The following is a 26,739-nucleotide window of genomic DNA, read 5'->3' on the forward strand; positions in this document are numbered from 1 at the left end:
GCTATTTTGAAAGTCTTCAAGGAGGATGATTTTCAGAAGCTAGGTTGTTCATCATCTACTGAAAGTGCAGTTCCTGTAAGTTATAATTCTTTTGAATAACCATCATAAAGGCAACTAAAAATCAGTACCAGTTTCTGAAATTGCATCATTACTTCTCCATCAGTTAATTATCCATGCTGTCATTATCACATTAATTAGTACCTGAGATACTGACTCTGTCAGACATGAATACATTTGTGCTAACAGTCATTAACAGGCTCTTTGCACACTAATGACAGTATACCAAAACTTTAAGAGTCAGGAAAAATAACTCTGTAAGAAAGCATTCATTTTTAAGGCATATTAAGATTGCTGCAAAATGCTGTGTTTTTGCACAATTGTACAATTTTTTTTTTTAAAGAAAATACAAACCAAACCAAATCCAAGCAATAAATGCTCTTACAGGCATTTTGTGAGAAACTATAGAATCACGTCTCACTGTTCAATATAGTATCACAAGGAGCTACCTACCAAGAACTACACTCTCAGCTTTTGGCCACTGAGAACATGGCAGATTTCGATAGACTTGGTCTATTATCTTTTCCTTTACTTGTGATATAGTATCACAGTTCAACACTTTCACAGGTATGGATTCGTTTCCTCCATCTTGCACATATACATTAACTGTCTGTAAAGGAAAGAATGTACATGGTTATTAAGACAAATCAGTGCTGAATTACCTCTGAATCTGTTTTTCTGGGTGATTTAAATGCAAACAGTATCTGAAATTCACCGTGCAATGATTATTGCACAGCAACACATATTTGCAATATGAGTATGGATTATTTGAGGGATTATTTGAAGGATCCTTTGCTATTATGTAGCCAACCAGCTATCACAAATTCCAGTTAATTCCTACCACTATGATAAAACATAAAAGATACAGAATAGATTTAGTCATGTATAATACGCTAATATTATTGAGTCTTGGGAGTTTATTAAAGAGGGACACTTAAGAACAAAGAACTTGGACCAATGACTGATAATCACAAACATAAAAATACAAACCCCATGTAATGCAGTGTCCAAACTTCTTGAGTTCTCAATAATCATTTGAACTGCACTTTGCTGAACTCCTAGAATATTATATGCCTTTCTTTATGCTGTTTTCACAGCTGTGGTTTTAAAGTTGAGGCTACTTCTGTACATCGGGTGATTTAACATGACTCAACTGATGAGGAGTGCATTGTTCAGCTCCCCTTACTTTACCTCCTGTGACCAATGTTCATTAAATATATGCACACACACACATATATATGTACATGTAAAAGCCATTTCTATCATCTTTAGTGTTTGAAAACTTCATTTACTGCTTACTATTATACTATTATTACTACAATAACTCTAATAGCTCCAAGAAAAAATACACCTAAGTAGCTTATGCTAGTTCTAAATATTACTGTTTTCTTATAGTATTGACATGTTTTTTTATGTTAAGGAGAATTTTTCGAAAGCCTGTAATTTGCTAAATCTAGAGTGATTTTTTTGAAAGTAGTTTTGCTATATAAGTGTCAGTTTCAATATAGACAAAAGCAAATAAGAAAACCATGGCCAGGAAACCTCCACAGAAGGAAAAAAACCCAACAAAACCAAATAGATGTTATGAAAATCCTCTTTCTTTCACTAGTTGAATCAGTACAACAATTCAGCACCGTCGTGAATCTTTCACCAGTCAGGAGCTTAGGAGGCCAGGCACATCCAAAGCACTGCAGCTCTCAGATACATATGGTCCTGCCAACCATAATGCCTGAATTTATCATATCAGACCTCAAAAATAAACTTGTGTAGCTGGTATTTTTAAACAGTAGAAAAGATACACCATACGGCAGTCAAATTAAACATGATTGCACTGTCCCTTGACAGAACTCTCAAACTAATCATGAGATTTCACCTTCCTTTTCCTATTAGCTTTACGGTAATTAGACATGATTTTGCTGCTGGTTCAGTATGCAGCATGTCAGTGTAACCAGTGATGCAAAGCAGATTCATCTTTTAAATAAGAACAATTAGAGAGCAGACAACTGCTCTGTGCCGTACTTTCCCACCTTGTCTCACTTTCAGGCAGAAGTGAAGGAATTAACTCATGCTTTAACCTACACTGGTACACAAATGCTCCCTAACTGTTCAGAGTTACCATATCATCATCATTGTGTCTACAATCCCAATAACTTATGGCAACAGTACCTCCCTTCTTAGTGTTTTGTCACAAATATATACACATATATCTCATCATCTTCCACACATGCACACACATAAAATATTTATTTGATGGGAAATCTGTAGGTCTGGACCAAACACTGCTACTGTACAACATTATAATGTTTAATATCTGGCTAATATGCTTGTTGTGCCCACATACGATTGCATACACAAATTTTCTCCTTTCACACTGATTCATTTAGCTTGGTTGCAGATATTGAGGTTTTTTCGTGGAAAGAAACAGACTGAATAAAGAATTACTGCCATTAAGTCTTACGTGATGGACTGTGCAAATAAATTCTTTTCTCACAATTTTTAACACAACAGAAATTATAGCCACCACTGCCAGTCAACGTGTTTTCTGTGGGTGTCAATTTCAGCTCAGATATAAAGATATAAACTCAAACAGATATAAACTCAACTAATTGCCAAAATATTAGTTAAACTTAAAATATTTCTTCTTGCCCACCACACTTTTCCTCCAGGCAGTCTAGGTCACAGTCTGGTGACTCTGTGAGTGAAAGTCCCACAGCAATCTCTTCACATCAACCCTCCCCTCAGTGTCCCTTTGGAATACATAAAATGGTGATTTTTTTTTTCAAACCATGATTTAATAAAGTTTTTTTTAAGTTTCTCTTTCCACACTGCATATATGTCTCAGTTGGAGACAACTACAAATGATTCCTAACATGTCAGTAAAGAAGAAATCAGAAAAGGAAAAAAAAATCCTGTGTTGGTCTCTGAAGGACAGCGTGTGCATCTTTGATATCTACGACACTGTATCCTGAAGAAAACCAGCAAGACTATCAGAAAGCGTAAAACTATGTTTTACCCTCCCTGAACAGCTAAAGAGTGTTTTTTTAAAAGGACAATGAATTTGTTTTCTGGAGTATGGTTGAAAAAGTGGTGGAAATTTCTGTCAGTGAACAAAATTAAGTCAAAGCAGAATTCATAATAGAAGAGAACTGGACCATGGCACTGATGATCAGATTCAGGAGGTGACTGAGCTCAAAAGGGGAGTTTCCTTGATAGGAATGTCCACTTATTCCACTTGGAGGATGTAACACGGGTCTCCAGAACTGCCTGTAGAGGCAGCTTCCCCTCAGCACTGTAGAGAATGATTTCCCTGAGTGGAAATAAACACCTTTCAATACCAGCTAGGCTGCCCATGTTCAGGAGAGTTTGACTCACATAGGAACAAATGCAGAAAGAAGTTCACATAGTATTCTGGAGATTGCAGAGCCATCTCACAGGATTGCAGAGGAGCTCATCATGATATAGTGATAGAATGATCTCTAAAATGATATTTGATATGCTGACCAGCAGTAATCACAAGGGAGAAAGACAACCTGAATTTCAAGCATAATGGTAGTGCAAGAATTCTGCAAAAATCAATTACCAGTGAATTTAGATGTGAAAAAGGGAGGAGACAAACACCCTGACCACTGTTCAGACTGACTGAAAATTATGAAAGGGATTTATTGAAATGGATCCACAGTGGTAGGATTTGGATTTTATCTTAGAAGATACTTTATAATTGTGTTTTCCTGCTTGGATTCTTGTTTTGGTCAAACTATTGACAGTCCTACCCATGATAAGATTTTCTATGCAGTTCACAGTAGTCTAAAAAACTATGTACAGACTTAACATTACAGGAATTAATTTTAAAATAAAAAAAGATTAATCATGCTTTGCTTACCAACTGTGTATACTCTACATCATCTCCCAGTAAGCCTGTGTCATTCAATGTATACTTGGCTTTCTTTAGTACAGCATCCACTGGACCTTTTTCTACCTGGTGTTTGATAGCCTTGAACAATTTATAAAGAGGCTCCCCAGCATTGTCCTGTTTAAAGGAAAGGACATGAAATAAAGCAAACCCAAAAGATATACTCAATGCAGCATGTTTAAGTATTACTGATTAAAAAAACAAAAACTCACAGGCAATAGACTTTTACTCTTACCTTGAGGTACTGATATAAACAAATAGACATCCAGTTAGACAACATTCTCTCAACAACCGTTTCAGATCTGAAAAAAAAAACCCAACCAATTCTGAGTATGGTGAGGGTACATTGCTTGCTTGAAATACAATATTTTTACATGGTTAACTGCATGCACTCTCCTAATGTAATGATTTCCCTATAGAGCCTTGAAAGCATATACTTGCTCTAGGATAAGTGCTTTGTATTGCTCATCATTCCCAGGTACCTTCAGCTCATTGCTGAAAATCACACATCCTTTATGCAAAACCTTAAACTGCATCTATGCTGTAAGAGCTAAAAAATTAACCCAGTTGTGCAGTTACCGGGAAATAACCCACAGATTACAAAGCTACAAAATAAACACAGCAAGGTCTATTGCAATTTATTTGGGATAAAAACTGGGTTAAACCACAACAGCAAGCCCTCACTGAATTCACAATGCAAGTTGATTATGTGTGCTCATTACAGACATGATGCCTGATATAAACGCTAGATCATTTGGAATAAGGTTAGATTAAAAAGTAAATTAAATGTTCAATATGATATTTTGAAGTAAGGTAGGTATTTCTACACTACAGTATTTGAATAAGGAAATCTGTGGCCAGTAGTCCTGCCTGTGCCTTGCACAGCTGCTCCTGTGGTTTTGTCTTCATAATATGCTTGGGCCAAGCTATTTCTGACTTTCATGGATAGCTGGCATTTTAATACGGTCACATTGCAAAAGAAACACATTTATGGAAAACCAGAGACCTACAGAAAATATGACAATCATTCAAACCTTCTTAGCATCAGCTTTGGATTTTTGGCCACCACATACTGCTCCATCAGTTCTAAGAACAGCGTCCTCATGATGTCAGTATAGTATTCTAGCTTTCCATGTAAAGCGACTGTCAGTAAAGACGCAAAATACACTTTAGCTCGAGCAGAGAACTCCCTTTGGTTTTCCAGCGTGTGAATAAACTGAAACAGAAAACAAATGTAGAATCAAGTCAGATGAGAGGTTTCTGAAGAACCTTGACACTTGTCTGCACTAAGGCGGCAAGCAATATTATTTTAATACTAATGTCCTAAGTGCAGAATGGAAAAGTTTTCAGAAGTTTGAAAAAACTGCTTATAAGAAAATGTTCCCGAGAATTTGTTTCTAGATATGCACACAGTGCACTCGACTGACCCAAGGAATGTTTATATACTTAACTAAAACCTTATCTAAAAAGGATGCTTTAATTTAATGAAGAACAATGTTCTGTGACAATTTTTAAAAGAGAAAATCAACCCTTCTCTCCTCCAAATTCCCAGTCCTTTCACATCAAATTACAAAGACACTAATATAATGACACCTGGGAATGTGCTTTCATCTGCCATAAACTCTAATACTACCATTAACTAGCTCAGCACTAGAGCCTCATTAAAAAAAAAAAAAAAAAGAGAGAAAAAGTTAGAAGCCTAAATCTATATTAAGGTGTCTGACAATGAGCCTCAGTTTTTGAGAGTGAGCAATTAGAAGTCTCTTCAGAACTGCTGTGAGAACATCAGTCTTGATGAATAGGTCACCTGAGGAGCCTCTGCCTCTCTGGGGTAGAGATTCAGCAGATGGTCCCCCACAGGTGACTCTCGTGAGAAGCCAGGATTGGAATCAGCACTCTGATCATGTCTTAAAAGGCTAAAACAAACCTGTAACACCAGTTTTTATGTCAGATTGGGTAATATCCGTTTTCCTACAGCCACTGCAATGTTGATTAGCTCCATACTACATGACCTGGTGCAGAAATAGGACCTTGCCTCTTTGTCCCACCAGGAAGCTCTGGCTGTGATGCCACATATCTGCAGCGGTTACAGTGGAATCAGAACCATAGCAACATCACTTATTTTTAATAACTCTGGTTCAGTTGTGCTTGCAAACCTCCTGTCTTGCATACACATTTATGCCTAGCTAAGAGACAAGGTGAATCTACTTCAGTACTCACATTAATGAGAAATGATTTGCTGTTGAGGAGGTTGGAGAACTGGTACAAAGCCTGCTCCACAGTCTGGCGCCTGGCCTCAGGAATATCCAGCTTCCCCGTAATCATCACATCTTTCTCTCCGTCTTTGGAGGGCAAGAAGAAGACTCTGTCTGTGTAGGTTTTGTAGTCCAGTACTGGAATTCCAGCTTCATTGATATCATTTGTCTGATCCTCCATCTCTATCATTAGATCTGCAATATGCAATGCAGTTTAAAGGTTCATTTAAAGAAGTCTGCAGGTTTTTTAGGCAACACAATCTCTTTGGGAGCCTTGCAACAGAAAAAGAGCAACTCAGCATTAAAAACTCTTATTTCACCTCACATTTTCTCTTGCTATTTTTACCAATTATCCTGTTAAGTATGACCACAATTAATCCTATGGTGACATGAGGATAACTGCCTTTAGCACTGATGGTTTCCTTGTTGCTGACTATCTGAAAAAGGGCCTTAATGGGCATATGTGTGAGTTTATATATATGAATGTAGGATTGTAGCACAGAACAAAAAAAAAGACGTGATTTTTTTTTGTTTGTTTGATTGTTTTGTTTTGGTTTTTTCCCAACCCATACCCTCTGAGTCTAGGTAGTAATGAAAGTTCTTTTAAAAACAATCAAGGAAAGAAAGATTTAAAGTGTAAAGCACGCTAATTTAATTTAATTGAAACGAAAGGAATGGCAGGAAGGAAGAAGGTTAAATAGTTCATTGAAATTGATGGAAACATTTCTGTGGGACTCTAAAGCTCTGAAGTTCTTAAAAGGGACAAAAATTAGGGAATCATCCTTTGGAGCAGCTCTTCTAGCTGAAGGCTTTCCAATTACCCAATATTGCTGATTGACTAGAATACCATGTTAATTAATCTAGTGACCTATTGTCTCAGGAGTTTTATTGCTCTTATTCATTCATTTACCTCTTTATTTTATAGCATTCAGCAAAGCTGAGAGAGAAAGTATCTTCTGGTTTCCTTCTTTATGGCATTAGCACTTTCTTCCTGATGTTCCTCTCCTTGACTATCTTTAGTCCCATGTATTTATATTGTCTGCACTTCATGCTGTTGACATTGCAGTTTCACAATATGGAAACAGAATGTGTTTCAACTTCAGTATTTCATGTAACTCAGTTCAGGTGGGTGTAGTTTAGGAACTGAATTACTCCTTGGATGTACACTGTGCATGTACTTCCCCAGTGTTTGTACTTTCTGTACCTTCAAACCAACAGGTAGCAGAAATCTGTAGCCCCTTACTCTCGCCCCAGCAAGAGAAAAGCATCTTCTTTCAGAAACAGGTATGAAGTGCCATGGGAGAAGTGGAGAGAGGAATGGACCTTGATAGATCCTCTCACAGTTCAAAATGCAGTTTGAAATTAAGCCCATTTGGGAATAGTTCTTGATTCAAACATTTGCTTCTAGTTTGTGTCCAGAACCTGGAAGGAGTTGGTTTTCCAGAAAAGGCAAGCTGGTACAAGTCAAGAACACCTTGTCCCAGAAATGCCCAAACAAACACGACTGGGGTTGAGGCTGAGGCTGAGGCTTTCAGCATGGCTGAAATATTTGAGATACCCTGACCTTCTTAAATTAATTTCCAAGTCTAACCTGAAATTGCTGTTTTATTCAATCCTGCTTTTTAGCTATTGTCAATATGAAATAATGTTTTATCTTTAAAAATAAAATATGTGGGTAATTTTTTTAATAGGGATTATTTCAACATGACCCAATAGCAAGTATAATCCAGATAATGAGGTGACATTTCATGGTAATCATTTAGGCCAATATTTGCTATGTTTACACTCAGACGCCAAATGTAAGTGTTGGAATGAGTAGTTCAACATGTAAAAATGCTGAGCCTTCACACCTTCTGCTGCCTTCCCTGGGATGATGCCCCTACATTTACACAGAACAATTAGCTAGCTCCCCAAAACAAGCTCAGGTTTTTCCCCACGATAAACAGGGAAAAATGCTATTTCTTTCCTGTGAGCTTAGCAAATTATCCCTTTGTATGCTGATTGCTGCAAATAAATTTTGCAGCTCTCAAACATCTCCTGATGTGCATACTTAGCACAGTCATTGTGCAAAATACTAAGTGCATGGTTAGTCACGACAAAACATTCTTATCTTCATATTAATGACCACTCACATTAATGACTATAAGTAACCCCTAGCTCAACTGGTTTCTACTCCCAGTTTCTAACTCTGTGATTCCTTTAGACTAAAACTATCCATTTCTTTTTATTACTTTGGCTACCTATTTTACTTCTTTTATATACAATAGCAAAATATCTGCTCTATGTCAATGTCATTAATGAAGACTACAAAGATCTATTAATTATTTGTTCCCAAAAGACAGTTTTAGCAAGCTAGTACCATTCCTTCAGTCTGTCTTCTGATTCCTCAAGGGGATGCACAGCAGTGAAAATTTCTGTCATACCTGTGAATTCCTTCTTGCACCGGTCTCTGACACTCTCCTCCAGGCCTTCAAGCTGTGATTTAATTTTTTCATACTCTCGTTCTGCTTGTTGGCTCTGGCGTCTTTATGAAATAGAAGTAAGATTTAAAAAAAGTTATGAATTACAGAAGCAAACAATTTGGAACAACACTGAGAGGGAAGCCAAAGGACTGGAGGAAATTTTCCTGGCTTTGATTTTTTTTTAAATATAGCAGAAAGAGAATAGAGGAGGAAAACAGCAACAGTTGGCTGAAGTCTTCATTCCACATAAATCAACTTGGCACCACCATGGTCGGCTGCTTCAAAGCACACTTTGGCCAATGATTTAAAATCCAGTAAGAAGTAGCTAAAACGCTTTCAATCACAAATCAAATACAGAAACTCAATTTGTATGCACTGAACAAAGATTGCTTGCAACATATCCTGAACTGGCTCTAAGCCACTCAGGAGTGTGTCTGGGATTGAACTGAAAACGTTGACAGAGATCCATGAGAACATCAGGGCTGTACAGCACATACTTCAACTATATTGATATGTACCACAAGAGTGAAATCCACCTCCTTCTGAGGGACAGTATGAGGCCCTCATTATTAACCTTAAAATTGGACTAAGTAGGTCTTAAGTGAAATACAGACATTGTTCTGGCCCTTTATGAAGCATGAATTTTACTGTTAATCATGTAGTTTGTGTGTGGGTAGCACTTATCTCAGCTGGAAAGGCCAAAATGAACCCTTAGTAAAATCCATCCAGCTCAGACCTACAGTGCTGACTGAGGCAGCATAAATGCTGATGGGTATGTATACAGAATAAGTTATCTCTTTCACAAGTGGCACTTTAGCTGCCATTTCAAAAAGCTATGTGTGCAACTCAGTCTGCAATTGTGTGGTTGAGAAGCCTGGGACCAATTGCTGTGTTTATGTACAAAGGACGGACTGGGCTGACTGACACCAAGGAATTTGGTGTGCGTGAGAGGAATAAATTGGTGCTTATACATATTTTCAGCTGTCATTCCCTTTCTTAACTCCGTAGATCATAAAAAAGATGAAGATAATTTCTGTAGACTGAGCTGAAAACAATCCTGAAAGCTTTAGGACAACAAAAGCACCTAATTAAAGGAACTTACCTGTAACAGATGATAGAAATACCAATTATTGCTATCATAGGAATAAGTACCAGTGGCAAAATAAGATTCAGTGGGATATCAGTCACACGTGTATCATATTCTACCCTTCCAAGGATCCATTCCCGGAGTCCAAATTTCACCTAATTGGATAAGCACAGACATTTGTCTCAAAAAGAGCAAATGGATGGTGGTTCATTTCTCAGTTGCACTCTAAATTCTTAGTAATTCCCATAAGTGAATTTCTAGCTCAAACTGCCAGACAAAGGAAGCATTTCTGAATATTTTATGCTGAATTTGGGTCACTAGCACTTTATTCCATGAAGTCATTTAATTTTGCTCAGCTGAGGAAAGAAAAATCCCCAGTCTGTCTAGCTACAGTTTTACATTCCTGTGTAATGAAGGTAGAAGGCATGTGGCAGCTTGGGACTGCTCTTCACATGTTATGTCTTTTATGCAGCAGGCAGAAGCTGAAGGAAGAAAGAACTTCAAGGAGTTTCTTCATTGTACTACAACAACTTTGGAGAACAAATCACTTCAGTTAAGAAGCACTGTATCAGTTCCACTTACACATGATACTAAATTCTATAGAAAAGGTAACCTACAATGAATTCAGGAAGGTTATTGATGGTATCTCTCTTCTGCCGTTTCTTTGGTTGAGGCTGTACTTCTGGTGGCTCACAGTATAAGTCCGTTTCAGTTAGAGTCTTTATGTTGCAAGGCTCATCACCCACAAAAGCCTGGGCCTCGTCTATTGTCATGGCTTTGTTCAGGTTACTGCCCTAGACAGAAAATAAAAAGCTAAGTCATCATCGGAAAGTCCTGGGAGACAAGAAATCCTGACTTGCAGCTTTCCATTTGGATCACTTTTAGCAGCAGATGTGATTCGCACTGCAGCCTACAGAACTGCAGAACGATTGGGAATTACGCGATTTCTCTCCTTGACTTGTGCGATATAAGATGTCCCTTCCAGTTCCTGGGAGCTCTGCCGGGAGAGGGTCTTTCCAAATGCCAGGCTCAGCAGGAGAGGGCATTCCTTGTGCCCCCAAAGTATGGCTAAAAAGATAGCAACTCGCTCTGAGAAGGGGCTGGGAGAGGAAAGGGGATCTGTCAATGTTCATCATCTCGCAGAGGTAAGGGACTCAACCAAGCATTTGGGGTATGGCACCAGACAACTGTTAAGGCTTTGAGAAAGGAAGGAAAATTGCATACATGCTTCAAGAACAAAATGAGAAACCAACTCTCTACAAGTTTACCTTTGCATTAATAAGTTTGTTAACTTGTTTTTTGATGCCATCTGTGAAGTTTTCAAAGGTTGGGTCTGCAACATAGGCAAAGGAATGGCTCTCATTTTTTACAACCAACTCATAATGATCCATTAGAATAACAGTAGTAATGTTGTAGTTTTCTGGGTCTTCCAGTATTGGTGGGGAAGAAAAAACGACCGTGGTTTCATTGAGTCTTGTAACAAGATTTCCATAAAACTGCAAGAAACAGGACAAGAAGAATATGCATGTTTTAGAGTCTGACTTGTTCCTGTACATAACTGTTGGTAACTTCAGACTGTAGAAATAAAAGCACTGGATTTACATCCTTACCATCCAGCAGAAATAGCATAGTATAAGATATTTTCCAAAAAGAAAATGAAATAAATTTGTTGATGAGAATAAATCATTGATTAATTGTTCTCTAGCAGCTACAGAGCAGTTTCCATTGCTTCCAAATTCTGTGGCTCTTTAACACACCGGACTGCTATCATTAAGTTCCTCTCAGATTAGGAAGTTAACATGTCACCTTTAATCCTGATCATCTTCTGTACCATTAATTATCTTGGGTAAATTCTTTTCTACTCACACTGTATAATACCTCACTGAAATTCAATACAATTACTAAGTGAAATTTTGGGATAAAATTTAACAGTTGTCACTCAATTGCTCAAGGTAACAATTCAGTTCACCCATCCTCCATTCCCAATTATACAAATGTTTTTACCCCGATACACTTTCAAGTAACATCAACCATAGTCAACAAAATTAATAGGAGCCCCCAACATTTGTTCTATCACTACCTCTGTTTCTCACTTTGCAACTCAATGTAATTTGATAGCTTCTCTCCAACATTCCTGATATTGCCATATAAGTGGAAGAAAACCAAAAGATTAGAAAAGCTTTTAGTCTTAACCAAGAATGTGTGCTATATGTAATGCTGACTTAAGCTTACAGACTGAACATATGTAAGAAGAAGGGTAAGAAATGTTGATAAACACTGTCAAGAATGCTAAATACACTTATAGGTTGTCTTGGGAGTCACGGTTATCAAGATAATTACATCTTGCAGTATTTGGCCTAACAAATATAGGCAGTTTTCCTTTTAAAAATCTTTAAGGATAGGGTTCTAATGGCTCCAAATCCAGCTGGCTTTGGCATACTCTAATAGTTGAATCATGCATACATTAAAAAACATACACATTAACAACTCTTTATGGATCACAAGACAGTCTTAAACTGAAGTGCCAGCCTTAGAAAAAGTCTTATAACATTCCTTCAGGGAGATCACTTTTAAGTCCTAAATCATGTCATTAAATTCCCACTTCATTAGAAAAGTTGGAAATTGAGACTATTGGTAATGTCAGTTCCTCTTAACATGAGATGCAAGAAGGGTTTTTTTTTAAATATTATTTTTCACAATTTTTTGTGAACCTGCTACGTGTGGAATATGCACGAAGCAAGAGAGAAAAGAACACTTGGTTCATTGAGATATGAGAAAAATAAAAGGCACTGACTCTGCAAAGCTGAGTACTCTGCATTGTCTACATTTGGGTCCTGTTTCAGACAAATCTGTCAAGCTTGCAGGGGGAGAAGAAGGAGAAAGATAAAGCAAAACCAAACACTTTCAAATTCTGAAATACATCCACTTTATTACTCAAAGATTAATTTTTCTATCCTTATTCATATTGAATGAAAGTAATTTCAAAGCAGAAGATGGAAAGGTACAAGTGAATGTAAGTCAAGATGCTACAGAGGAATGTCAAGATCTTCTCCCACAGAAACCCTGAACAGACCTAGAAATCTGTTCAAACCTTATTTTACCCCAAGCCCAGTGAAGTCCAGTGGGCAAACTTTAATGCAGTTTTTTAACAGATTATATACTTTGCATCCAGTGCAGTGCCTTTGGGAGGAAAGAAAGAAAATTACCTTTTTTTGATTTATCTTCCCTGCTTCTGGACGTTCTGCATATACCAGCAATGAGAAACTCTGGATGAGCTCAAAACTGGTTCCAGTTACTGTAATATTTCTCCCTCCACTGAAAGATAGAATTAAAAAAGAAGTCAAGTCATTGGCAAACTATCAAACCTATGCACTGCTTCATCCAGCACTGCTACTACTTCCACTGAAAAAAACTCTCTATATAATGCCTACATGACAATTAGATATCCTACAAAAAGGACTTTTGTTAAAGCTATCAATGACCACAGCATTTAAAACCAGCAATGTCAACTTAAAAATCACTTGAAAACAGCAGAATTAAAAAAAGTACAAAGTGCTTTGCCAGTGTTTTTGGTTTTTCATTGATGCCAATCTTGTATGCCTTACTTCTCCAATATGATTATTAAAATCACTCTGCCTACCATACACACAAAGAGACAAAGAGACAAAGGTGAGAGTGTATTTTCCACAGATCTGTAGGGACCTGGCTTTTTTATTCCCTTTCATTTGCAACACACTGTTTAAAAAATAATACATTCACATAAGAGGAAGAATGCATGCAAGTTGCCAGTAGGAATTAAAGTCATTGAAGTAACATGGATTTAGAGGGATAGCAAACCTCAAAGCAATCCATAAAAGTAGGTTTCGGTTTATATAGAGGAAAAAAAGAAGTAATTTAAATTCTATGGAGTAAATCACTATTGATCTATCAAAGAAATAGTCCAGATCCCCAAATCACCCAAAACAAAAATAAAAAGCAAACGTTATAAACCCAAATCCTATTTTATACAAGTCACTGTTCAATATTCAAGGAGACAGGTACTAATATCGCCAAGAGAAGTCATGGCCAAATTTATTTTTAATGTTCTGTTTGTTAGGTCATGTTGTTACACTTCTTTTTACTGAAAGAAAGTGGAAACATCATGATCTCACTCTGCCAACTGTACCCCACTATGCAGACAGATCAGAATATTGGGGAACAGCAGAGACCAACATGAATCAGGCTCCTTTTTGTCCATGTATAGGTCACAGAATGACTTTCAAAGCCAGAGGTATGCTACAAGAGCCTTTATACAGATGATTTGCTGTATTGCTACAAAGACAGGAATGCCAGACATTTCTTTGTTTTCCCCATTAGTCCTGTGTGAACTTTTCCCCAAAAGGGACAGCTACCAGATGGGGTGTTACTGAGTACCCCCATAGAACAGCGCATATTTTCTAAAAACATTATTGAACCCTGGTCTAGATTTCCTAAGAAGATACTCTTTTTTCCTCATGAGAAAAAGAAAGAGATGACACACCATAACTTTCCTCTGTTTCCAGCACACTTATTGAAAGCTAAATAGAAGAACTGTTAAAAACCTCTCCATTAGAAACTTTTTATATAGGTTATCCAAGTACGATAAAGGTTTGTAACTAATGCAAAGATCATTCGTCTGACATGCTGAAATACTTCAAACCTCTTTCTTTGAGACATCATCATTTATAAGAAGCTCTTTGCCTTTTCTGGTTTCAGGTTTGACCCTTGAAATGGGATGAAAATTTAGAGGTAAACAGAATACTTTCAAGTATCAGTTGCAGTTCAGACCACAAACCCTACGTACTTAAATGTGTGCATGGCCACAGTACAGAAGTTTATTTCAAACAGTTCTGTATATAATAGGTTCATTAAATATTATACACATTTTAACCCAATTTTAAATAAAGTTATGACAAACATTTCATTACCTGCTGAAGCTATTTACTGGCAGGAATTTGGTGACAGTAGGATTCCCACTGTATGTAAACAGCTGTGGTACAGTAATTGTCATGCCCCCATAGTTCATTGTGACTGGAACAGTTTCAACCTTGTTATTTGGTCCCGTAATGCAAACGATCTCGTCTCCAAATCTGGTGCTTGATTGGAGAAGAAAAAGAAGAGGAAACATCTTCTGTTACTAATATTTTTGGTTTGTATTCATTTACTGTAGTACCGCAGAAGCAAAACAACCAGGGCTCTATTTTTGCCAGGCACCAACTAGTTACAAGAGGAGACATCACTTTTTTCAGATTACTTAGGCTTTTTAAAAAAGATGTAGGATATGACAATGAATAGTGTAAAAACACAGGAACAACGCAATGTCAACACACTTAGCGTTCTTCCCTTTTTTGAGAAAACAAGAAGGGCAGCAAATAATAAAAAGAAGTGAGAAGAACAAGCCAAGGGGCACTAGAAGATTAAGCTTTTATACAGAATCATTGAGGAGATGCTGAGTGAAAGCATAAACGAGTTTGAAGCAGTCAGTCAAGTAGAGAAAGCCAAAACTGCAGAAATCTTTGGATATTTAAATTCTTCCACTTTGGGTGTTTTTACAGCTCCTTCTTCTAGCTGGAGCCTCTGAGTGAGTTTCTGTCTGCATGTTACCTGCAGAACTCCATTGCACAGGATGAGTAATGGAGAGACAGACAATGGATTTGTTTAAGGCCAGAAAAGGCTGGTGTTTCATTAGAATACAGCTCGGTATTGTTAATTACTCAGACTACGTACACATTGCAAGGCTGGCTACCGACTGAAACTTGAACATCCTTCTTGGAACCAGTGGCCAGGTTTATACCAGTGATGGTGAGTGTGGTTCCACCCGCTTGTGGACCACTTTCAGGTCTTATTTGAGAAGGATGAGGTTCCTGCAAAGAAAAGATGGTCAAACTAATTGAGAAAAATAAACCAAAAGTTACACCAATATTATTTAGTTTAATAGCTAATAGAAGTTTAATATTAATACCTGAAAAACAGTATAATTAAGGTAATGACAGACAATTTTTCTAAAATAAATCAAAATCTTTTATTGTTCACTTTGAAGGAAAAAGTACAGATGATGTGAACGCACTTTTTTCTTTACTGTATTTTATAAGGTTTTATTCAAGTTTCAATTCCCTTTTCTCAAAATGTAGGGTTAGCTATCATTAAGTTTGTGAGAGCTTCCTGTTGGATTTCCTGGTTTTATACTTATTTTAAGATTTTTATCTTCCTTATGGCTGAGTCTACCTACACCTTTTCTTACAGTTTCCTATATTGTGAGTCAGCTACAGGAGACAAAGAGCATGGTTTTCAAAGCTTGTACCAAACAGAAAGAATATGAAGATTCTCTTTATTTTATAAAGCTCTTAGTTTTTATACTAATCTTGAGCAATGAGCTTGTAAAGAAAGAAAATCAGAAAACACTCAACTTTTCTTTATGCACCTAGAACCTTGGAGTGGGTTCCTTAAAACCAATTAAAACAAGCAGATGCTTCAAATTGTTATGAAATTTGTTTGATATTTAAATATCTCAAATAAGTGTCTTCCTTTTGTTCTCAATTCAGTCTTTGTTTCCATGATTGTATTCTGGGAGCTATGACAAATACCATAAATTAACAGTGAGGGCTTTTCATGAACAGCATGATTTAATTACTTCATCGCTAAGTAGTTTCTGCTTCCAGTTGAGAAAAGCATCCTTATTCAGGACCACACTGAAGCTGCTGAATCAAGAGCATGACCGAAGCCGAGCGAGCCGCGTGACAAGGGTTACCAGCCGGCCCCGGGTGAGCGCTGCCCGCCCATCCCATGCCTCACGAGGCCTGCAGACGTGCCACGGCCCTCGTGCCCGCCAGGCCACGGCTGCTGTGCCTGCAGGCAGCACGGTGGTCCTGGGCACCCAGCTGCCATGGGTGCTGCATACACAGAGGGGATGCCAGGTCCAAGTATGTGGCGGGTGCATTAGGCTGGGGCACTGCTACGAGGTATCCTGATCCTGCTCTTGCTGAAGCATACCAGATCAAGAGCTTAGGGAGGCCCACATTAAAACACAGTTTTTTCTTGAATGAGGCAAATAAGCAATAAGTTTATTTCCCAGTCTCATATATATTTGTAAAGGACATATATATTTGTAAAGGCTGTTCTCCTCCTCCTCTTGCCTAATCTTGCTAAAATGGTTGATTGATAATAAAGCCCTGGCTTGGGGCTATTCCATCGCAAGCATTGGCAAATAAAGAAGGAACAGAGAAGTTTGAAAACTTCCCTTGCTCTTGAGGGTTTCCCTAATCACCACCACACAGCACGAAGAATCCCACTCCAAGGAGGAAAAGCCCTGCTGAGAAACAGAGAGCAACATGCCCACCTCTTGCTAGTCATGCAGCAAAACCCGTTCTCTCATGTCATTGTGCTCAGGCACAGACTGCTGCCTCTGTGACAACTTACAGCTACAAAACCAAGGGATTACCAGCGGCAGGGAGGAAGGGGACTGATATACTGCACTTCAGTTCAAAGCTCGGTGAGTCATCGACAGGTTTTTAACAAGCAGCAGGAATCCATAAAAATGCATCCAACTGACTTCATGGTTACTTAAAAAATTTATTTTATTGAAGCTCAGATATTACAGAAACGTTGAGAACTCATATGTGCTCTGCTTGTTTTCTACTTTCATGTCTGAGCAACTTCCCTCTGAAGGAATGCATCATGGTTCAGCACACTTCACAAATCCACAATGACAACTGTAATTTGCTCTCGAGTCATTGAGCTTTAGGAATATGCTTTAACTAATTGGGTGTCAATTGCTTTTCTTCCCTGAGAGAAATCTGTTTGTAAACCCTTCACTTCTCAAGAGTGAGTATATGACTGCTCTCATGCACTAACCTTTGATTTAGAATTAATTTAATACATCACTCAGGTTACAAGATTTTATATAGGAAGTCACTCAAAGTAATTTTAAAGCATTTTAAAAGCTCATTTAGGTCTGTATAACCCTTTCTGTGCACTCTCATATTTGGATTTAATTCCTTGCTATTTAAACTAAATTGAAACAAGTCACGCCAGGGTAAATAAAAGGTTTTAAGGGGTCAGTTTTAAAAATTGCATTTGAAGTTTAAATTAACGTAAGTCTAGATATCCAATTCATAGAAAACCTCATTTTTTATAACAATTTTATTGCTAAAAAGATCACAATTACAACTGTATCTAAAATACAGTCAATCAGTAGTTTATAAAAATATATCAAATGCTTTAAGTGTAACCTTACCACATGGACAGAAACCCATACCTTTTATTAAATTCAAATTAAATCTTAATTACTACAAGTTGTTAAGCATGTTGGACCTTTGTATTATCCACAGTAAAAATCCACAGCAATGATTAGCTGCATAACATATCTAGGATAGCTTTCAGATGAAAGTATTGCTCAAGAACTACTAAAGAATCAGTATGGACAAATTTATTCTCCCTGAACCTCTGAAAAAAAAAATTAACACTTGTAACCTTTTCCCTAAACACTAACTTCACTAAAAGAACAGCCTACAAGGACAGACTCAGGAAGGAAAGGAACTAAAAACTGCTTAAAGGAAGCCTTTAAGCACACACTGAGGAAATAAAGGAACAAGAAAAGGTTTATGAAGCATCATGCACCCCTATTCTCTGTAATCTTAGCATAAAAAAAGGAAAGGAAACTTTCAAAGAACTTCAGCTAGACAGCCATATTCCTTTCTTCCAGCAAAACTGTGAAATTATTGCCCTGTTAAAGCTCTGCTGGGCTATCTGATGGGTCCCTTTGGCAGGGCATCAGCTGTCTCCCTTGCCAACAACAGTAAATAAGGAGTGAGACGCAAACTTGAAGTAGAACCATCCAGTATCATTTTCTGTGGGGGACCTGTAAGGGATGATCTACATTTGCTTCCCTAGAAACAAGGACGCATCAGTAACCAGTTATCGAAGTTATCTCTCAATAACACAGTAGTAATGGGGTAGTGAAATAAGTATCTGTTCCGTTTTCCCTAGAAACCATTTTCGGTTTTTGGTTGGTTGTTGGTTGCTTGTTAGGTTTGGTTTTTGTTTTGTTTTGTGTCCCCCCCCTCCCCTTAGAAAGACTCCAACTCTGCTGTAATTTAAAGCCCAGATATACCAAACAGGAGGAGAACTCGCCACCCACCCCTCATGAATCCATGATGCAGACACATCTTCATTGCACTTCAGTCTGAATGGAAAACTGGGACCAAGAATCACTCTGGGAACTAACTCAGATAGCAGCCAAAGAGGAGGTGGAATAGTTACGGTTAACCTTTATTTTGTCTTTAATTGTTGTTCTTGCAGCGGTCCCTCAAAGGACTATTTTAAAAGAGTTTAATTCAAAATATTCATATTTAACACATTTAAAGTAATTTTGCAAATACCAGGAGTTCTCCAGAGAACAAATACAGTGGATGCCTCATAAAGATGATCTAATAAGGAGAAACTGAATGATGCTTTGTGTGCAGAGGAATTCTTTTGCATGACTGATAAGACAAAGCATTATACAGTAACAGTTTGTTACTGTAAACTTAGCAGGAATATTATTTGATTAATTTTAACTTGCTATTTTCTGTTTCATATTTTCTCCCTTTCCCTTCCTTGTAAGGACCTTGCAGAAAAAACAAGCAGCTAAAATAAATTATCAAGAATTTTAACAATTTTAATAATAATTTTATTGCAAAACCAACATGCTATGAGCAAGTTTTAGTACTCTTCTAAAATATTCATTGATGCTCAAGGAACAAAGCTCCATTGGCCCACCTGGCAGTCTTAAGAATATGGATAATGAAAAAAATTTGGGTCATACAAATGCTCAACCAGAAAGCATTTTTCAAAAATGCAATTAGGTAGATAGGATCAGGAGAAGAATGACATTTCACTGAATGACAAGATAAATTGAACAGGTGCCATCAGTGGTGGTACAATAAGAATTGCATTACCTAAGGAGAAAGTAACCCCTTCCCACGGCACTCAGCAGTGGGACAGACAGGTTCAGACCCTTGGCGGGTGCCAGGTCTAGTCTTGTCTTACACACTCTTACGCAGTCTGGCAAAGCTGCACCTAACCCACAGCTCTGTGTTGCTTACCACAATCCTGTATGAGATTCCTTCTCCTTGCAGACAAAAATGAGGGACAAAGGGTAAATTCTTCACTTCAAACCTTGTTTGAAGGATAACAAAAATGCTGCTTGTAACAAGAGGCAAACCCCTTTAATTTGAACTCAACCCTGAGTAGTTCCAAATGTTCAACCATTACAAATGGCACTGATAAGCTTCTGACCTCAGTAATGTGATATCAATGATGCCACCTTTTCCAAATTCCCTCAAGGATTTATTCTCTCCTTGTTTCTGCCCTTTTATCATTTCAGTCTCTGAATCAGAAGTACACCTGCTCTCATGACAAATACCCTACTGGCTATTTCAGCCCTCCACAGTTTGAGATCTTTGTTGGTTTTGTCAGAAGACACCCAGGGGAAGTCACACTTTCTATAACATCTCTATAACATCACACTGCAATGCTCAGTGCAATTATAATGTTAAACAGAACATTTGATTATGTGTCATGTATGGAATTTGTAGAAGTCTTGTAATAATTCTTTTGGAAAACATCAGTCCTTGTGACGACTTGGCAATACTTCATTTCTCATGGATACAGTAAAATTTAAACAACCCTGCAAGCACTAATTTAACCCTTGTTTTATAACACCTTAAAGTGCAGAAAATAATTCAAACATATTTCATTTTTTTCTTATTTTGTTTGTAATGGAGAAATGTTCTTTCAGGTCTATACTTCTTTTGTCACCAGGAAAATATTGTTCACACCTTCCAGGTAGTTTAATGCTTGAGCATAAATATTTTCTGCAATAACAGGCTACCTCATTATGTGGACTTTTTGATAGTCTAGTTTAAAAAGCCTGTTCCAATGTCTGTCAGCTGTTCAGTGGCCTGTTTTTTGATGAATCTCGTAAGCCATATCCCAGCAGAGGGACTTTGTGCCACCAGGACTCCCCACTGCCTTACGCTCTCACGATTGTGCCCTGTGTTTGTAGGAAGTGGATTTGCAGTTTTGATAAAATGTATGCAAATCCACAGATATGCTATTCAGAATAAAATTCAATAGAATAGTTCATCTGGGAGTGACCTACAACCGTTATTTAGTCCAACTTGTTAACTGATGTAACTTGCTCCTTACTGCATGGTTTATCCTGGAGAAATAATTTGATCTCGACAGGATTTCTTGCTTGTAGGTCTGAGCAGATTGTAGCTTGTTAGTCATGGGAAATTCGAGCACTTTACATATTTCATACATAAACCTTCTTTGAATCCTACGTAGGTGTAATAATGTTGAGGAAGAGATCTCAAAGTCCACCTGCAACCAAGTTTCCCATGTTGTACCAGACTCCTGGGTAAACATTCCGAAACTGATAAGCAGTTTTCTCACTGCTTTGATAACCACAAGACAGCTTTGTTGGAAGGATAATAATACTACAAATAGGTTATTTCTAGTGCTTTTAGGCCTGTGGTTGGTGCCCTCCCTGTTGATATGGTTTACCTGAACGCAGCGGTTATCTGCTTCAAGCAGTGAGACAATGACACTTTCTAAGTCCTTGTACATTGCTTATGGTACATAACATTCAAATAATGCCAGTACATTTGGTAGAAAATTCATTTATTCTCTTTGTAATACCAATGAATTCCCTTATGTGGCATTTGCATTCCTGTATGCCACCGTCTTTGCTTCATCAGCTCAGAGGTACTGGAAAAAAATATCCAAAGAAAAACACAGACAAAAGAGCTTCAACTGACCCAAGTATGTATATGACTTCCCACTCAGGCTGTTTTCCAGTGTCCTGTTTTCTTCATCACAGCCAGAAATCTCATATTTGCCTGCTTTGTTTGTATGTTTTGCCCTCAAAAATCTGTTCACAGAAATGCAGATATATTTTTCATTGTAGTTTCATGCTTTCTGCGTGCTAGAGGGTAAATTATCTCCACGTCTGTTCCACTCATAATCACATTTAAAGCGAACTTGCTTATTAGCAGTGTACATGACTACTGCTCTTACACAGCTACTGTAGACGCTCTGAGCATTTACATTTAGCTCTTACATTTTTCATCCTGTTTATTAATCTAGAATGAACTTTTAAATTTTTAATGTTTTATGAGTAGCAATTAGTGTTTTTGCAGAGTTGGGAAGGTGATCTCTTATTTCTTCAGTTTTTTTAATTACAATTTTAATAAAAAAATACCTTTTATAGTCTGAAAATGCTTTCAGAGAGCTCCCAGCATTTTAGATCTCTGTGGTCTGCTGGTCCCAAATCAAAGTCCAGCTTTTAGATGGCTAACAGTGGGGTTATTCTTCTTATTATTTTTTTTCTTCCCTTCCCCCCCGTCTTTACTGTTTTTTTGCATTTTTTTTTTGCAATTAAAGATATGCAGATGTAAAAGGGAACCATTCCCCCAGCCTCTTTTTCACTCACCCATCTTCTATCTGGGATCTGATTTTCCAGGCTGATTCATGTTCTTTTTCACTTATTTTGTTTGCTCTGTAGCTTTCCAGGTTTGCACTGTCATGTCCAGCCAACTCACTTCTGCTTCCTTACACAGTATCCAAGAACAAGAGGAGTGGAGCCCTATGGAGCATCACCTAAGTTCTGCATATCTTCTTTTTCCATTTCTCTACTTTCCCCCTTGGCTGTCACCAAGAAAAACCTCACCTATAAGAAGTTTCATTTTCCCAGAAAAACTCCTGGGCATGACTCTGTAAATAAGAATACTATCTACTATAGTATCCATCTATGGTAAGCAGTTTCTAGCCTAAGAATTATACCACTGAGATAAAATTAGTTGCCCTTTATCCTTCACTAATGCAGAAAATCAAAGAGAGAAAGGCCAGAAGACAAGAAGGGCCAGAAGTTCAAAAACAGTTGGAAGGCAACAGAGGAGTGGAGCCTAACAGAGTTGCAAGGAATCCTTGGCATGAAGTCTATGCTTCAGAGGGGGATGCTGGAGAAAACAAAACTGTGCCAGACCACAAGCAGAGACACAACTGGGAAGGGAAAAGAGGATGGTGTCAGAGCACGTCCCCGTGATGCTGTGAGAGATGCCAGCTGCAGCACAAGTGGAAGCCAGCAACAGATGGAAGTGTTCAAACGGACATGATGGGCAGCAAATGGTGAAGCCACCTAAGCTCCCTTCTGCCAGCTCCTATAGACAGTGATCTCAGTTGAGGGTTTGTCTTTGATGCAAGTGCACATCTTCACAAGAAGAAATGGGCCCTTGTGCTTCCACACAAGCAGAGAACAGGGATGCTGTTTCAAGGATAGTGCATACAGATGTGGATAAGATTTCACAAATGTGCAGACCACGTTATTGCTCTGCATTTATCTCATCCATCCTTTCCTTCACAAGTAACTCTTGCCTCTCCTCATCCTGGTCCCAGCTGCAGTATGTTCTGGCTCTTCAAGCAGGTTTGTAAAACAACTAATTTGCTACCAAAATTACCTGGCTCACACTGAAAGCTAAATTATTCTGCCAACTCTTGCATATTATGCACACAAAAATTAAAGGCATAGCCCATGAAGTCCTGTAGATACCAGCCACCTTCTTGGAGGTCAAAATATCTTTTCATGGACTATAAATGTAACCACAGGAGCTAAATTAAGCCTCTGAACGGGGAACTCAAGTCCTTAGGAGCTGCTTTTTCCCCCTCCACTTTCCTCCTTTCTCAGACTCAAGGGAGCCTGTTTCTTGTTTCTTCAGACGAGCCACCCACTCACAGGATATTCAACCAGAGAATTTCCATTGCGTATTCTTGGCAACCTGGTGTTTACCACAGTGGCTGACCTGACCCACCAGCTTGCTTCATCACAGCATCCATAGCACAAGTCAGTTCCTGGGTTATTTCTGCAACAGCAGAAGGGTGAGCTCAGTCCTTGCTTTCTGGGGCTGCTTTGTCCAAACCTCATACCATGTAAGCTGATCAAATGCTTCCAGGCACCCCAGGTGTCCAGGCAGAGCATTTGTCTGGCAATGCACACTGTGCATTGGCTGCTGTGGATGGGTCGCTTATGCAAAGGGCTGGTATTTTAAACAACTAATTTTTTGGACGGAAGACAGCGTCTTTTTATCATGAGGCAGACACCACATGATTTTCTGAAATGACCATAGAGCTTTGCTGACAGGTTTCATGGAGAAATGGAAGCATGCATGACTGGAAAGTCTGCACTATCATACAGCCAGTGTTTACTGGCAGCTTTCAAGAAGAATCATGAGCACTGGATGGTGGGATATGTATTAAAGTGCATAAATCAGATAATAGAGAGTTAAGACTAATAATATTCACATGAATAAGGGCCAACTTTGCTAGAACTCTCAGCTAGCCAGGAGTTCTCCTGTCTGCTGTGCAGGCTGACACACAAACAAGATGTACTCCAGGACTCCAGAATAAAATAAGATCCTCTGGAAGCAATTCCAGACTTCTGCAGATGTGTGGTTTATCAGCATCAATCATAATGGCAACAAGCATGTAGTAATCCCCCACAAAAAAACCACCCAAGGTCCCCAGCTGCAGTGTAAAATTAATGTGTTGAGGTAAAGACTCACCGAGAAAAATCAAGGAGTGAGCTAAAACACCAGGGCACTGCCCTGGTGAGAGCTCCCAGAGCAATTGTTTCAAATGTCAAGGAGCAAAGCAGAGGATAGATGCAGGTAAGAGGAAACTGCCAAGTTGGGAGTAGATTAAGGTGAAAGAGTGCACCTTGTTAAATGTAACTGTTCATTTCACATTCAAACTTCCAGTATGGGGAATAGTCATGTTCATGTTTGTTTTCAGATTAGACTCTAATTTATCCTTCCTTCTTCCTATTTTTGGTTATTCGTCTCATCTTATTTAGGTAAACAGACATCCTCATCTACAAGAAGTCATTATTTTTAAGCCAGTTCCTAAACTACTTTCAGCACCTCAGAAATGTATTACATTTTGCGAAGTTCTACCTCTAATTTCACCATCTTAAATTTATTTGAGCTTGAAAAATGAAGTCTTTCTACTACATGAAAAAGACTACAGGAAACCATGTAGTCTTTTTAACCTGCACAGCCTAAAACTGACAGAATTGCTCTGAAAAATAGATGCTGGAGATGCCAGAACCAGCTGCAAGCTCTTGTCCTGGTGGTTTGAGTCTGAAGAAGAGGTGTTCTGGGAAAGGAATCAGTGTTTGTATGGAATCAGCAAATCTGGGCCATATACTCTGGAGAAGCTTAACTCCTTCCTTTGAGATTGCTTCTCACTGCCATAGTAACTAGCAAATCAGATAAAGTTAACAACAAATGGAAACGCAGGACTGGCCTTTAGCCATGTTACTGCATCACTTGCTTAGAGACCAGCCAAGCTGTCAGTGCTCCAGATGTGCTGCATAGCTGGATATTAAAATTTAGCATAACTTCATTTCTATTTCACTAACAGGAGAACGGTTATTGCCTGATACTGCTTACAGTGAAACAATAGAAATGTCAGCAGAGGGTTATCAGAATTTAATTTCAGTGGAATGACTAGACTTGAACTTGACTCAAGTTGTACAGAGAAATTCTGATGGGTAGGTAGAAATAGAGCTTTCTTCCCCTGTTATACAGCAAATATAGATGAGATGCTCACTGCATAGCACAGACACTTCTGAACCACGGCATTTCTGCTCAGAAATAATTTTAAACTGAAACCATAGCTTCCTTTTTAACTGGATTTTTGACCCATTTAATGGAGATCTGAAAAATTCCTCAGTTCCAAAATGCTCTGTGCTGGCAAACGGGGCAGAAGCATAAGTCTGAGCTCCAAGTTGTTCTGAGTATTGATCCTCATCAGTCCACCTTTAAAAATAAATCTCATTGTTCAGACTGTGTATCAACAAGAGCCAAACAGAGTACTGCTTAAAGAATCATTAAATGGTTTGGGTTGGAAAGGACCTTCAAAGTTCATCTAGTCCAATCCCCCTGCCATGGGCAGGCACATCTTTCCCTAGATCAGCTTGCTCAAAGCCCACCCAACCTGGCCTTGAACACTTACAATAATGTGGCAGATACAGCTTGTCTGGGCAATTTGTTTTTGTGACTCACCACTCTCATGATAAAAAAAATTCTTCCTTATATCTGATATACTTGATTAAGTGACTATGAGCTTTTGGTGGCAGATACTAGTCACATGTACAAGGCTGAGACCGTGGGGAGCATGATGATACCTCTGGTGTATACGGACACACCAGGCTGAACATCTGCAGTGTTTCCTTGTGCATTGCTCGTGCACTTTTGCTCTGTGATGCCACACAAAGCGTTTAGAATGATCACTATTAAAGCTGAAGCTATTCTGCTTCAGCAGGTCAGAGAACAGAGTAGAAACAATGATAGTTACCAACAAAAGGCTAGTCAACCAATGTGCCAAAGAAAGGGGAAATTCATAAGAGAAAATTTATTTTAGGAAGGCTCTTGGAAAGAAGAGTGTTTTCTTTCCTTTGTATATACTGAATAGAAGAAGTTTTAAACAAAGCACAGATTTTGCATGTCTGCTGAAAGAAATTACCAAAGAACTGCCTGAAAACAGCACTGAAACAAGATTGCAGCTTTAAAGACAACATTAACTGATGCAACTGTCTGGTCTGACCGTCTGTTCTCACACCAGAAGCATTCGTGTCACACTTGTAGAAGTGCATGTCAATGTGATGCTCCTGTACTGACTTCAATCCTACTGCAGTCCACAGTTGGCTTCACTTTTTTGTGGAATAAAGATAAATGAAACTAGAAACCAACATCATCAGTTTTAAGGTGTGAATTGTAATACTTGTCATTGCTTTGCATATTGTAAATAGGGTCCCCAAAGAAAGATTTTTGCAGAAAATAAAAATTATCTTTATCAGCAGTGAGTTTAGGCATCTGATTTTTCAGTAACCTCAATGCGGGCAGAGATTAG

General features: G+C 38.3%; 1 protein-coding gene and 1 long non-coding RNA gene across 7 annotated transcripts in view; one reads left to right on the plus strand and one right to left on the minus strand.

Moving 5' to 3' along the window:
• Positions 1 to 26,634, plus strand: LOC126645059 (uncharacterized). Its single transcript, XR_007630064.1, has 3 exons — positions 1 to 75; positions 10,244 to 10,379; positions 22,337 to 26,634. It is a non-coding gene; the product is annotated as an uncharacterized LOC126645059 (long non-coding RNA).
• Positions 1 to 26,739, minus strand: part of PLXNB2 (plexin B2) — a 257,415-nt gene that overhangs the window by 18,148 nt on the left and 212,528 nt on the right. For all 6 annotated transcript variants that reach the window (XM_050325005.1, XM_050325007.1, XM_050325006.1 and 3 more), the window contains 12 exons: positions 15,517 to 15,653; positions 14,718 to 14,885; positions 12,978 to 13,086; positions 11,040 to 11,267; positions 10,389 to 10,565; positions 9,787 to 9,926; positions 8,646 to 8,746; positions 6,188 to 6,417; positions 5,002 to 5,183; positions 4,203 to 4,269; positions 3,938 to 4,084; positions 511 to 667 (listed from right to left, as the gene is read on the minus strand). In XM_050325005.1, the coding sequence (XP_050180962.1) occupies positions 511 to 667; positions 3,938 to 4,084; positions 4,203 to 4,269; positions 5,002 to 5,183; positions 6,188 to 6,417; positions 8,646 to 8,746; positions 9,787 to 9,926; positions 10,389 to 10,565; positions 11,040 to 11,267; positions 12,978 to 13,086; positions 14,718 to 14,885; positions 15,517 to 15,653 (1,843 nt within the window). The remainder of the gene's footprint in view (positions 1 to 510; positions 668 to 3,937; positions 4,085 to 4,202; positions 4,270 to 5,001; positions 5,184 to 6,187; positions 6,418 to 8,645; positions 8,747 to 9,786; positions 9,927 to 10,388; positions 10,566 to 11,039; positions 11,268 to 12,977; positions 13,087 to 14,717; positions 14,886 to 15,516; positions 15,654 to 26,739) is intronic.

The sequence above is a fragment of the Myiozetetes cayanensis genome, unplaced genomic scaffold, assembly GCF_022539395.1.
Source record: "Myiozetetes cayanensis isolate MyiCay16 unplaced genomic scaffold, myiCay2020 scf3, whole genome shotgun sequence".
Taxonomy (NCBI): Eukaryota; Metazoa; Chordata; class Aves; order Passeriformes; family Tyrannidae; genus Myiozetetes; species Myiozetetes cayanensis.